The 12,722-nt window shown below is 41.7% G+C and overlaps 1 protein-coding gene across 2 annotated transcripts in view; it reads left to right on the top strand.

Annotated features, from left to right (window-relative positions):
* Positions 1–12,722, top strand: part of zgc:162952 (PKc_LIMK_like_unk domain-containing protein) — a 151,890-nt gene that overhangs the window by 117,609 nt on the left and 21,559 nt on the right. For both annotated transcript variants that reach the window (XM_059994473.1, XM_059994472.1), the window contains 2 exons: positions 4,977–5,025; positions 5,121–5,270. In XM_059994473.1, coding sequence (XP_059850456.1) covers positions 4,977–5,025; positions 5,121–5,270 — 199 coding nt within the window. The remainder of the gene's footprint in view (positions 1–4,976; positions 5,026–5,120; positions 5,271–12,722) is intronic.

Here is a 12,722-nt window from a genome sequence, read left to right as displayed (position 1 = left end):
ATAGATTTGTGATTTGTAATGCTGTCGAAGGTTATGGGGCGAGGGCAGGAGAATGGGGTTGAGAAGGATAATAAATCAACCATAATGGTATGGTGGAGCAGACTCGATGGGCTGAATGGCTTAATTCTGCTCCTACGTTCTGTGGTCATGTAGATGCACATGAAATTGGAGGGTGCATATGAAATATAGATGCATATGAAATTGGAGGGTAGAGTGAATGCACATAATCTTTTTTAAGACAGCAGGTGAAAGGTTTAAAAGGGAGAGGAGGGGAAACTTTTCATACAGAGAGTGGTGCATATATAGAATGGGCTGGAGAGTAAGTGGTTGGAGTAGTTAGAATAATGCCATTCACAAGGCATTTGATAAGTGTGTTGCTGGGAGGAGTTCAGAGGCATATGGGCCAAACACAGGCAAGTGGGATGAGTTTCAACACTGCGGTCAGTGTGGATGAGTTGGGCTGAAGGGCCTGTTTTCAGGCTGGGTTACTGTCTCTATTGTCACCTTGTGTAACCAAATATATATTTGGTCAGTTGTTTGATTATACTGGTCAGGTAAGTGAGGATATTTGTTGCCATGATTGTGTGTCCTAAAATTTAGATGAGGTATTCTTTGCCCCCCCCCCCCCCCCACCGACCAAGTAAGAGTCTATACCTTACCTATAAATTGGGCCTCCCTAGCGTTGGTTCTTCTGTGGATTTGAGTAGTTAGCAGTGACAGGGCCTCAAATGATAGATCCATGAATCCTTTTGACTACCCTCACAGTCCTTTGATAGCTATGTGAATAGCTATTTCAACTTTCTATGTATGTAATATTTTATAGAAAATCTACAGCACAATTCAGGCTCTTCGGCTCACAAAGCTGTGCTGAATGTGTTCTTAACTTAGAACTACCTAGGCTTACCCACAGTCCTCTATTTTTGTAACCTCCATGTACCTATCCAGGAGTCTCTTAAAAGACCCTATTGTCCTTGCCTCCACCACTGCCGCTAGCGGCCCATTTCACGCACTCACCACTCTCTGCGTACTTAAGAAAAAATGTTTGCCCGATTCTCCTCTGTATCTACCGCCAAGCACTTTAAAACTATGTTCTCTCGTGCTAGCCATTTCAGCCCTGGAAAAAAGCCTTTGACTATCCACACGATCAATGCCTGTCATTATCTTGTACATTTCTATCGGGTCACCTCTCATCCTCCATCGCTCCAAGGAGAAAAGGCTGAATTCATTCAACCTATTCTCATAAGGCATACTCCCCAATCCAGGCAACATCCTTGTAAATCTCCTCTGCACCCTCTCTATGGCTTCCACATCCTTCCTGTAGTGAGGCGACCAGAACTGAGCACAGTACTCCAAGTGGGGTCTGACCATGGTCCTATATAGTTGCAACATTACCTCTCAGCTCTTAAACTCAATCCCACAGTTGATGAAGGTCAATGCACCATTTCCACGTCCATTATGTTTAATAATGGATTAAATAATTTAAGTAATATGACCTGCAGCGCACAGGTGCCAAATTCTGGAACGCACTGGTCCACATGATGGTGTTAACCAGTGGTTCTCTGTGGAACGGCTGACCACGGGAGTAGTATGGTGCTGGCTATCACTACTATATTCTTGTGGTAGTGACTTCAACACTCTTGTTACTGTAAGGCTACTGCTTAAGAATTTTCTGCGGCATGTTAGATGTGGAAAAACTTTTAATAGTCTGCTTTCTGACTGTTCAGAAATTCTGATGGTTTAACTCCCAACTCACCAGGAGTTGTTCACTGTGCCACTTCGATTGACCACAAACCCATTTCCCATGCTCCCTTTCCATTCCCCTGTCTCATGCACTCCCTCTAATCCACCTTGACTCACCACAAACCCATTTCCCATGCTCCCTTTCCACTCCCCTGTTCCCTGCACTCCCTCCAAACCACCCAGGCCCAAAATCTATACTGAAAGGCTTTGTGAGTCAGCTGCCTGTTATAGTAATCAATATTTAACTTCAAATTGATATCTTCAAGTTATCAGAACAGGGAGCCACCCCACCAGCTTCACACGTACTATACCTCACCAAAATAATTGCCATCCAGAGTGGTGGAGTTTTCCAGCACAGAATGGTGCTGATGAATATGCTGTCCTGAGCTAGTTCCATTTGCCTGCATTTCCTCAAATGCCTCTAATCCATGAACCTAACCTGATGTCTTTTAAACATGGTAATTCTATCTACTTCTATTACTTTCTCTAACAACTGTGCAGGAAAATCTGTCCCGCAGACCCCTCTTAATCTTTCCCCTCTTGCCATAAATCTATTCCTTCTAATTCTGGACCCCTCTCATCATCATGATTATCAGCAGATGCCATGCCCAGTTTCAGCTTTGACTGCCATGGCCCACACACTCCTGTTTTGGGTAAAGTGGATCAATTCATTGGTATTCGTTTCCAGTTCTCTGGCTGCTGTCTCCATCATCATTTGTCTTTGCCTTCCTCTTGCTTTCTTCCCTTCAATCTTTCCCATAATTACCATGCATTCTAACTCCTCTTTCCTTATCACATGTCCAATGAAGTTACATTGCCTTTTCATGATCTCATACATTATTTTTCTTTTTGTGCTTGCTCTGTTCATGCCATCCTCATTAGATATTTGTTTTGTCGATGATATTCTTTGCATCCTCCTCAAAAACCACATCTCTGCTGCTTCAATTTGTTTCCTCATGTTACTAGATATTGTCCAACATTCTGAGCCATATAACATAACTGGGTAAACGTAACATTTCGGTACACTGAGGCGGGTTGTCATGCTACTTTAGTGTTGGTCAGTATACTCTTCATTCTCGTAAAGGTGTCTTTTGCCATCCCTATTCTTCTCTTGATGTCCATGTCGCACCTGCCATCTGATGTCACCCAGCTTCCTAAGTAGCATAAATTCTGTACTTGTTTTATGTCTTCCCCATTTATTCTCAGCCTCCAGATAGGATACTCCTTTTTGGATATCACCATACATTCTGTCTTCTTGCAATTGATAGATAGACCCATTTTTACACTTTCTTCAACACTATATCAATTAAGCTTTGTCGTTTTTCCTCAGTACTTGCAAGTAACACAGTGTCATCCGCATTGATTCCCAAGATTTCTCTTATTTTTTGTAATATTGTTTCACTGTACACATTAAACAAATCAGGGGAGAAAACACACCCTTGTCTAACGCCTCTCTTGATTTTTGGAAAATGACTCGCTTCTCCATCTATTCTTACAGCGGCAGTTTGTTCCCAGTACAGATTTCTGATTAGATGGAGGTCTTTCAAATCTAGATCTAGAGTTTCCTGTAATTTCAAATAACTGATTGTGCTTCACTTTTATCAAATGCTTTTGTGTAGTTGATAAAACAAACAAACAGATCTTTTTGCACTTGAATAGCTCGTTCTGTTAGTATCCTTCTTTACCTATTTCAGCTTGAATCTTACTTTTAGCTTGTCATCAAAATTCTTAGAAGTATCTTGGTGATATCTCAATAAACTTATGGTCTTATGTAATTCACATTCTATTGCTCCAGGTTTCTTAGGAAGAGTGATAAATACTGATTTTTTTTTCATCTCTTCTGGTATTATTCAAGTCTCATAAATGTCATTGATTAAATCAGTAAGTTTTTCAATTCCACGATCTTCAAGGGTGACTGTTACTAATTCACCAGGACCTGCTACCTTTCCTTCTTTGTCTTATTTATTGCATTACAAACTTCAGATTTTAAAATACTTGGATCTTCAGTGTTCTTCTTAATTTCTGGTTTTTCACTTCAATCACTTCAAACAATTCTTGAATATACTCAGTCCAACTGTTCATAATCTCATCTTTTTCCATGATAATGGTACCATCCTTTGCTTTCAAACATCCACCTGAAGAACAGAGGAGCTTTTTACCAGTGATATTCTTGATTTGTTGATGTAACCTTTTTGGATCAGTAATAGGGATTCTTTCTCGTTGCTCACATTCCTGGTTTAACCATTCTTCTTTGTCTTTTTGACATAAGTGTTTAACTTTTCAAATCTAAGGACTTGCATTCAACTTGCTTTCTTCCATCTTCTTTCTTCCATTAGACTTTTGATTTCATTTGTCATCTATTTATTCTTTGTGCTTTTTTCTTTTTTGGGAATCACTGACTTTGCTGATTCTACCAAGACATCCTTTAGAGAGTTAAACTTCATTTCTACATGATTGCTATCATCTTCAACAGGTTCTATTTCTAGAGTTTGAAATCTATTCCTTACTTCAATTGTAAATATTTGTCTTGAGTTTTCTTCTTTAATTGCGAGTAGTCAAGGGATTGTTCAGGCTTTTGCTTCTTCAGTTTTTTAAGTTTTACTTTGATGTGACATACTACTGGGTTGTGGTCTCTTTTACAGTCTGCACCTGGATATGTTTTGCATTGAGTCACTGAGTTTCTAAATCTCCTCTACCTTCTAAAAAAGACTGATTTTATATTTGACCTTCATGATTTTATAAACTTCTGTAAGGTCATCCTGTGGCCTCCTTCACTCCAGAGAGAAAATTTCCAGCCTGTCAGATTGCTCCTTATAACCTTGACACCAGGCAACATTTTTGTGAAACTTTTCTGCACACTTTCTAGCTTAATTGCATTCCTCCTATAGCATGACCTGTCCTACAGGCAACCAAACCATACACACAAATCTTGGTGTGATCTCGCCAGCATCTCTGCTCATCAAGTACGGGAAATGTTTTGGAGTTACCCCAGTGTTCTGCTTTTAATTCCTTTAAAATTACATTGACTGAGAAAATAATGCCACTGGCTTCGATAGAATCAGTAATTATCCAGATACCATTTTTTCATTGTTAAAAACATGAAGGATATTGTTCAGCATTTCAAGGTCCTGGTAATTTTAATTTCAAATACCGTATCAATAGATTTGCTGACGCCATATGCATTAATGGAACTTGTGATCTGCTGTAATAAAGCATTTTCTTACTGACTTTTTCAGATATCTTGGGGTTTGTGTTAAAGAAGATAAACTCTATCCTATGCTTGAGGTAAATATTATTTTACCACACAAACACAATGCAAATAAGATATAATCAACTTAGTCCATTTGTATTGTTAAGTGTGCGAATGTTCTGGTTTGCAGTATATTAACGGTGGATGCCTGGAAGAACTGCTAGCCAATAAAGAAGTTAACCTGACTTGGAAGGAAAAAGTGGACCTTGCATCAGACATTACAAGAGGAATGGTGTATCTACACTCAAAGAATATATATCATAGAGACTTAAACTCCAAGGTAAGATACAGTCTGCAGTTTAAATTTATCCTCTATATAAGGTGCTAAACACAGGGTAAAGTACAGTGTGTGTGTGTATAAATAAATATATACATACATGCACTAATAGTAGCTGGGACAGTGGTTGATGGGCGCCAGGGCGTGTCCAGTGGTGGGCCTGCACGCCACATCTCTGGGGCCCACTGCTGCTTCGAGATCCCCTGTAGTTTAGCCTGGGACCGTAAGATACCCAGTTTCCACGTGTGGCCCTGAGGAGGCACTGCAAGAGTCCTGGTGGTGGAGAGGCTCTGTACTGGCAGGAGGAGGCTTACACACTTGGCTCCTCTTCTCCCCCTCTGTTGAGAAGGCTAGCCAGCGGTAATAGCTGTAAGCAGAGAGCACTATGCGGCATACAGCATGCAACATGCACTAACTACAAGCACTGCTACACTAGATGCTTCACACAGACCCTGTGAGCAAATACTCCACCCACACCAACCTTCCAGGAGGTTCTATCAGCTGTTCATTCCCTTAAGAACAATAAGTCCCCTGGCACTGATTATATCCCTGCTGAGTTACTGAAGAATGGAGGGTATATGTGTATGTGCACCCTCTACCAGTACATCACCAAGGCCTGGACTGACGAGAACATCCCACAGCAATGGAGAAATGCAAACATTGTTGTCATTTATAAGAACAAGGGTGACAAGGCCATCTGCAGCAATAGTAGGGGCATATCACTCCTTTCTGTTGCTGGAAAGGTCCTGGCTAAGGTGATGCTTCAGAGGCTCATCAGCAACATCACCGAGTCAATGCTGCCGGAATCGCAGTGTGGATTTAGGAAGAACAGGAGCACGATCGACATGATCTTCACAGCCCGGCAGCTTCAGGAAAGGTGCTGGGAGCAACATCAAGGCCAGTCTATGGCCTTTGTCGACCTCTCCAAAGCATTCAACACTGTGCAAAGAGAGCTCTTATGGAATGCCCTCCTCAAGTTTGGCTGTCCTAATAAATTTAACATTCTCCGTCAGTTCCACGATGGGATGACTGCTCGGGTGACCGTAGGAGGACAAGAGTCCGAGCCCTTCCTTGTACGCACAGGGGTGAGGCAGGGTGTGTTCTAGCGCCAGTGCTCTTTAACATCTTCCTCCTGTGTGTTACCAAGCTTCTCCACAACAAGATTAAGGATAGCAGTGGTGTGGCAGTGGACATCAGATTAGATGACAATCTCTTTAACATCAGGAGGCTCCACACAACCACCAAACTCCACAGAGAGCGGGTCCTGGAGCTGCAGTATGCAGACAACTGTGCTCTTGTGGCCCATACTCCGGAGATCTTCAGACTGTCCTTGCTGTGGTGGTGAGAGCGTACAGCAGGTTGGGGCTGACCATCAATACCAAGACAGAAGTGATTTGCCAATGGGGTACCAGTGTCCCACCCACCCTACCTGCCTTCACTGTTGGTGATGAAAAGCTGTCAGTATTGCCATCTTTCAAATATCTGGGGAGCATTCTCTCTGAGGATAGCGGCATTGACAACGACATCCAGAGCCGCATTAAACAGGCATCAGCTGCCTTTGAGAGACTTCGACGTAGAGTCTTTCAGAACAGGAGCCTTCATCCCCCCACGAAGGTCGCCGTATACCAAGCGGTCTGTGTCACCACCCTCCTTTATAGCTGTGGAGCTTGGGTAACCTACAGCCGACACGTCAAGTCCTTGGAGCGCTTCCACATAAGCTGCCTTCAGCGCGTCCTGGGAATTACCTGGCATGAGCGGGTGCCTCACACTGAAATACTTGTAAAGACCAACTGCAGAAGTATTGAGGCCGTGATCACCCAGCCTCAGCTGCAGTGGCTGGGGCACGTGATAAGGATGCCCCCATGTCGGCTACCCTGCAGAGTGTTATAAGGCCAGCTATGTCATGGTCGACGCTCAGCTGGAGGGCCAAAGAAACGCTATAAGGATCAGGTGAAGAATGCTTTAAGGAAGTGCAAAATCAGACCTGAGGACCTGGAGGATGTTGCTGCTGACCATAACACCTGGCAACAGCTGTGTAGGGACGGGGTTCATATTCTGGAGGTGGAAAGAACAACCAGAAGACAGCAGAAAAGAGCCAGGAGAAATGCAGCCATGGTTGTCATCACTACCACCACTACCACATATACATGTCACACCCGCAATAGAGCTTGTGGGTCCAGGATAGGACTGTACAGTCATCAAAGATCTCACCGTTAAAGGAGTGAATGTCGTCATCAGATTCCGATGGACAACTGAAGAGAAAAGAGACACTAATAGTATTAAAAGCTCAGTGATGTAGTTTTCATACCATTAGAAAATATTAACAGTATTTCAAAATATAAAAACATGAGGAAACTGTAGCAATTAAATTTATTTGAATTAACTCAATTTGGATTGTGTGTAGCACACCCAACTCCCTTAGCCATTTCTGTGGACTGAATGGGATTGCTGAAACTGGGGCCAAGTCAAACTGTCCATTAGTACAATAGGCAGCGATCCCTGTAAGTGCCAAGAAAATGCATTGCTGTGTGCGGTCGGGCTGGCCCCAGAACTTAGCTGTGTGGAAGCCTTCAATTTCAAAAATTCAAAGTGCATTTATTGTCAAAGTATACATACAAAGTTGTCTATTTGTGCATGAGCAAAGTTTCAATGGTAAAAGCAGGCATCAGAAGTTCAGTTCTAACAGAAATGTTGGGACTTTTTGTTTTGAATCTTGTTAATCATTAAATAAAAACTTTTTAAAAAACAGTTAGTTGCTTTAAAATGAAGAATTTGATAACGTGGCCCATTGTTGTTTCATTTCTGGAGATGAGGTTTGAATCTCGTATTGGTCTGAAGTGATTGGGTAGTCTCAGACCAATCTGTAGTTCAAACAATGGGGCTATATTTGTTTTACTTCAATGCAAATAACCAGATAATTGGCAGTCTTGTCTAACTTGTATCTCAGGTGCTGCTGAGGGAATCGAAACACTATTCTTGGCACAGCATGAGTGAGAGTTTTTAGGAAAAGTGACAGAATTTTGCATATCAAAAACAAAATAAAAAGGCATTTAAGAGATTGCTAAGTGTCAGTCTGGTAATAAATGCAACTGTTGCAAAACAAATCTTTGAAATTTTATGCATACAGGTACAAAAAGGAAATTAATAACGCAAATTACAGTAACAAACCAAGTTGTCTGGAATCGCCTTTGCTTTAAAATTAATGTAAAAAAAATTGGAAATTATCACAACATTATGCTTCCTCCTTCAAATGCGGGATGAATTCAAAGTTTAAAGTGAGTGCAGTTTCTGAATGGAAATATTGTGGGACGGTTAACAGGTATTTCATTTAAAAGGGAGTCCATATATAGTTAATTGTTACCAATACAGAGAGAATAAAAAGTGAGCATATTGAAATATTAATAAGGTTCCTGTAAAATATTTATAATCATTCTGTTCAGTTTTCATTTGGCTGTAAATGAATAATGTGCTTCATTGAGTCTGATGAAGACTATTTCCTCTTTATTATGTAGTAAACAGCATATTGTGTGGGAGGTAGATAATAAGGATTAACTTTGCAGTTTACCACAGTCAAGCTGCTGTACTCATTCTTCACCGTATTTGAATGGCATTGTGCAGCGAAGCTTGTCAGCATAAAACACCCACTGCACTTCATGTGATGTGACAAATTATTGTTCAGTAATTCTCAAAAAGACCCTCTTCCGAGCCGTACAGTGTGTTCATACTCAAATGAATCGCTTTTAGCCGGGCTACAAACAAGATGTATCATGTAGTATATTTCACATTAGCCTGGTTATAAAGATCACTGAAAACAGAATACGCAAGAAGATCAGCGCATGTGAAGGTACATTCGAAAGGCTCCTGCCGTGCTCACAGACTGACAAATGAATGAAACATCATTCATCATTAACTACAACAGATACGGGAGAGGCTGCCGACAGAAGAAGGAGCTTGGTTGAACCATAATCTAAACAGGATGAATTGGAAGGAAATTTGTGTCGACTCGCGCTCCATAATAAATGAGCATGCGGTATTTTACAGGGAGGAAAATAAAATGGTGAGGTTCAAAGTACGTTTAGTGTCAAAGGTGCATGCAAACATTTACTTCAATGGTTGCAGGAAAGATAAGATAAGATCATTTTAAATTTGTGAAAACTGCTATGATGTTTTATAAAGAACCACCAGCAAATACATCAAAGCAAAAGTGGGATAAAGATCTGTAATGCAGCAATGACCACATAATAGAAGAGTTAGTTCATTAGGCAATGATCTGTAATGAGCGGGGGACTTCAAAGTAAATTTATTATCAAAGTACATATATGTCACTGTAGACAACCCTGAGATTCATTTATTTATTTAGAGTAAATATACGAAACACAATAGAATCAAGGAAATAATAAAAACGAGAAAGTCTGCAAATGCTGGAGATCCAGAGCAACACACACAAAATGCTGGAGGAACTCAGCAGGTCAGGCAGCATCAATGGAAATGAACAAACAGTTGATGCTACATGCCAAAGAACCTTTGGGGTTGAAAAGGAAGGGGGAAGACACCAGAAGCAAGTTGTGCAAAGGAGGACTGGCTGGAAGGTGTTGGGTGAAGCCAGGTGGGTGGGAGTAGTAAGTGGCTAGAGAAGAAGGAATCTGATAAGAGAGGAGAGTAGATCATGGGAGACTGGGAACAAGGGGGAGGTGAAAGGCAAGTGAGGGGATGGGGTAAGAGGCCAGAGTGGGGAATAGAAGAGGGGAGGGAAAAGAACATTTAACTGGAAGGAGATATCAATGTTCATCCTATCAGGTTGGAGGCTACCTATTTAAGTCTAAGTGTCATATTTAATTTTCCTGACACCATCGGGAGATCAAACGTGGAGATGCCAAGCAACTTTAAATTCTTAGGTGTTATTCTTTCACAGGACCTGTCCTGGACCCAGCATGTAAGTGCAATTATGAAGAAAGCACAGCAGAGCCTCTACCACCTTAGGAGTTTGTGAAAAAAAAAACTTGGCATTACATCTAAAACTTTGACAAGCTTCTATAGATGTGTGGTATTGACTGGCTGCATCACAGCCAAGTATGGAAATAGCAATGCTCTTGAACAGAAAATCCTAGGAAAAAGTAGTCCATCATGGGTAAAGTCCACCCCACCTTTGAGAAAATCTACATGGAGTGTTGTCGCAGGAAAGCCACATACATCATCAGTGACCCCAGCATCCATCTCGGGGACTTCCAATATCCAGGTAATGTTCTTTTCTCACTGCTGCCATCGGGAAGCAGGCATAGGAGCCTCAGGACTCTCACCATCAGGTTCAGGAACAGTTATTACCCCTCAACCATCAGGCTCTTAAACCAGAGAGGATAACTTCACTCACCTTTACTTGCCCTGTAGTGTTCTCGCTCGGTGTGTAAGATAACGCGGAACTAAACACCGAGATAAACCTTTGTCAATGGCGACAGGATCACAGTAAGATTAACCGTATACTGTTCACTCTTCCACATTGACGTATGGTGAAAACTGTTGATAAAACAATACAAGATTTGTACAGCAGTTGTTTCCTTCTTAATATTACATTTACATCATAAATACTTGCAAGGTAAAACTACATCAACTACATTACATTAAAGTGCAGCATACAGTCAGAATCTACCTACGCCATTGACTGCTTTAAATACACTTCAACGCAAACTATCCGCAACTCTTTAACTAACGAAAACATAAACATTATCGACCGTCATTACTTTTAACAGGATTTGCGTTAACGTTTTAATTCAACATATCGATGATCTCATCCTTGCTGCTTGCTCGCACTTGTCTCAACCCCCACCTTCCCGTTTCTCCAAACCGGTATTTTCCCACAGGACGCGGCGAAACCGGATGTGACGTCATCGCATGCCGCGATATCTCACAGACAACTTTAAACAATCCTAACTTCTCAACCATCAGGCTCTTAAACCAGAGAGGATAACTTCACTCACCTTTACTTGCCCCATCACTGAACTAACTGTTCCCACAACCTATGGACTTGCTTTCAAGGACTCTTCATCTCATGTTCTCGATTTTTTTTTTGCGTATTTATTTATCATGATTATTCTGATTGTACTTTCATAGTTTCTTGTCTTTTGCGTACTGGTTGTCCATCCTGTTGCTGTGGTCTTTCATTGATTCTATTACGGTTATTGGATTTATGGTGTATGCCTGTGAGAAAATGAGGCTCAGGGTTGTATATGCTGACATATGTGTTCTTTGATAATAAATTTACTTGGAACTTTGATTCTAGATGGAATATGAGGTGTTGCTCCTTTATCCTAAGAGTGGCCTTATTATGGCAAAACCGGAGATCATGGAGCGACATGTCAGAATGGGAGAAGGGATAGGAATTAAAATGGTTTGCCCGGAAACATCAGGTTTTGCCGTATGGAGCAGAGGTACTAAACGAAGGGTCCCCAGTTTACATTGGAGCTCACAAATGTAGAGGAGGTCATATTGGGAGCACCTGATACAGTAGATGACCTCAACAAATATGCAGGTGAAGTGAAAGACCACGTCCAACAGTGCAGATGAACAATCAGTGTGCAAAAGATAACAAACTGTGCAAATACGAAATGTAATAATAACCAATAAGTATAGAGAACATGAGAAAGTCCTTGAAAGTGAGTCCATAGTTTGTGAGCTAATAATTGGTTCTAAACCTGGTGGTGTGGATCCTGAGGCTCTTGTACCAACTTCCTGATGGGAACAGCGAGAAGAAACCATGGCCTGGATGGTGGGGGCCCTTGATGATGGATGTTCCTTTCCTGCAACACCATTCCATGTAGATGCGCTTAATGGTGGGAGGGTTTTACCTGTGATGGATTGGGCTATAACTACTATTTTTTTTTATGATCCAAGGCCTGAGCCTCAGTACCTCCCTCTGCAACTGGATCCTTGACTTCCTCGTTGCGACACCACAGTCAGTGCAGATCAGAAATAATATGTCCTCCTTGCTGGCAGTCAAAACTGGTACACCTCAAGGATGTGTGTTTTGCCCACTGCTCCACTCTCAGTACACCCACGACTGTGTGGCGAGGTGCTGCTCAAACTCCCATCTATAAATTTGCTGATAACGCAACTATTGTTGGCAAAAATTTCAGATGGTGATGAGGTGGTGTACCGGAATGAGAAATGTCAACTGGTTGAGTGGTGTTACAACAGCAACCTTGCTCTCAACATCAGTAAGATCAACGTATTGATTTGTGGACTTCAGGGAAGGGAAGTCGAGGGAACACACACCAGTCCTCGTCAAGGGAGGTGAGCAGTTACAAGTTCCTGAGTGTCAACATCTCTGAGGATCTATCTTGGGCCCAACAATTACAAGGAGGCCATTACAGTCGATATATTGCATTTGGAGTTTGAGAAGACTTGGTATGTCATCGAGGAGTCTTGCATCTTTCTACAGATGTACTGTGGAGAGTGTTCCAA

This window comes from Hypanus sabinus, chromosome 18 (assembly GCF_030144855.1).
Source record: "Hypanus sabinus isolate sHypSab1 chromosome 18, sHypSab1.hap1, whole genome shotgun sequence".
Classification (NCBI taxonomy): Eukaryota; Metazoa; Chordata; class Chondrichthyes; order Myliobatiformes; family Dasyatidae; genus Hypanus; species Hypanus sabinus.
Note: the sequence above shows the minus strand (reverse complement) of the source record. Positions and strands in the feature narration are given on the sequence as shown.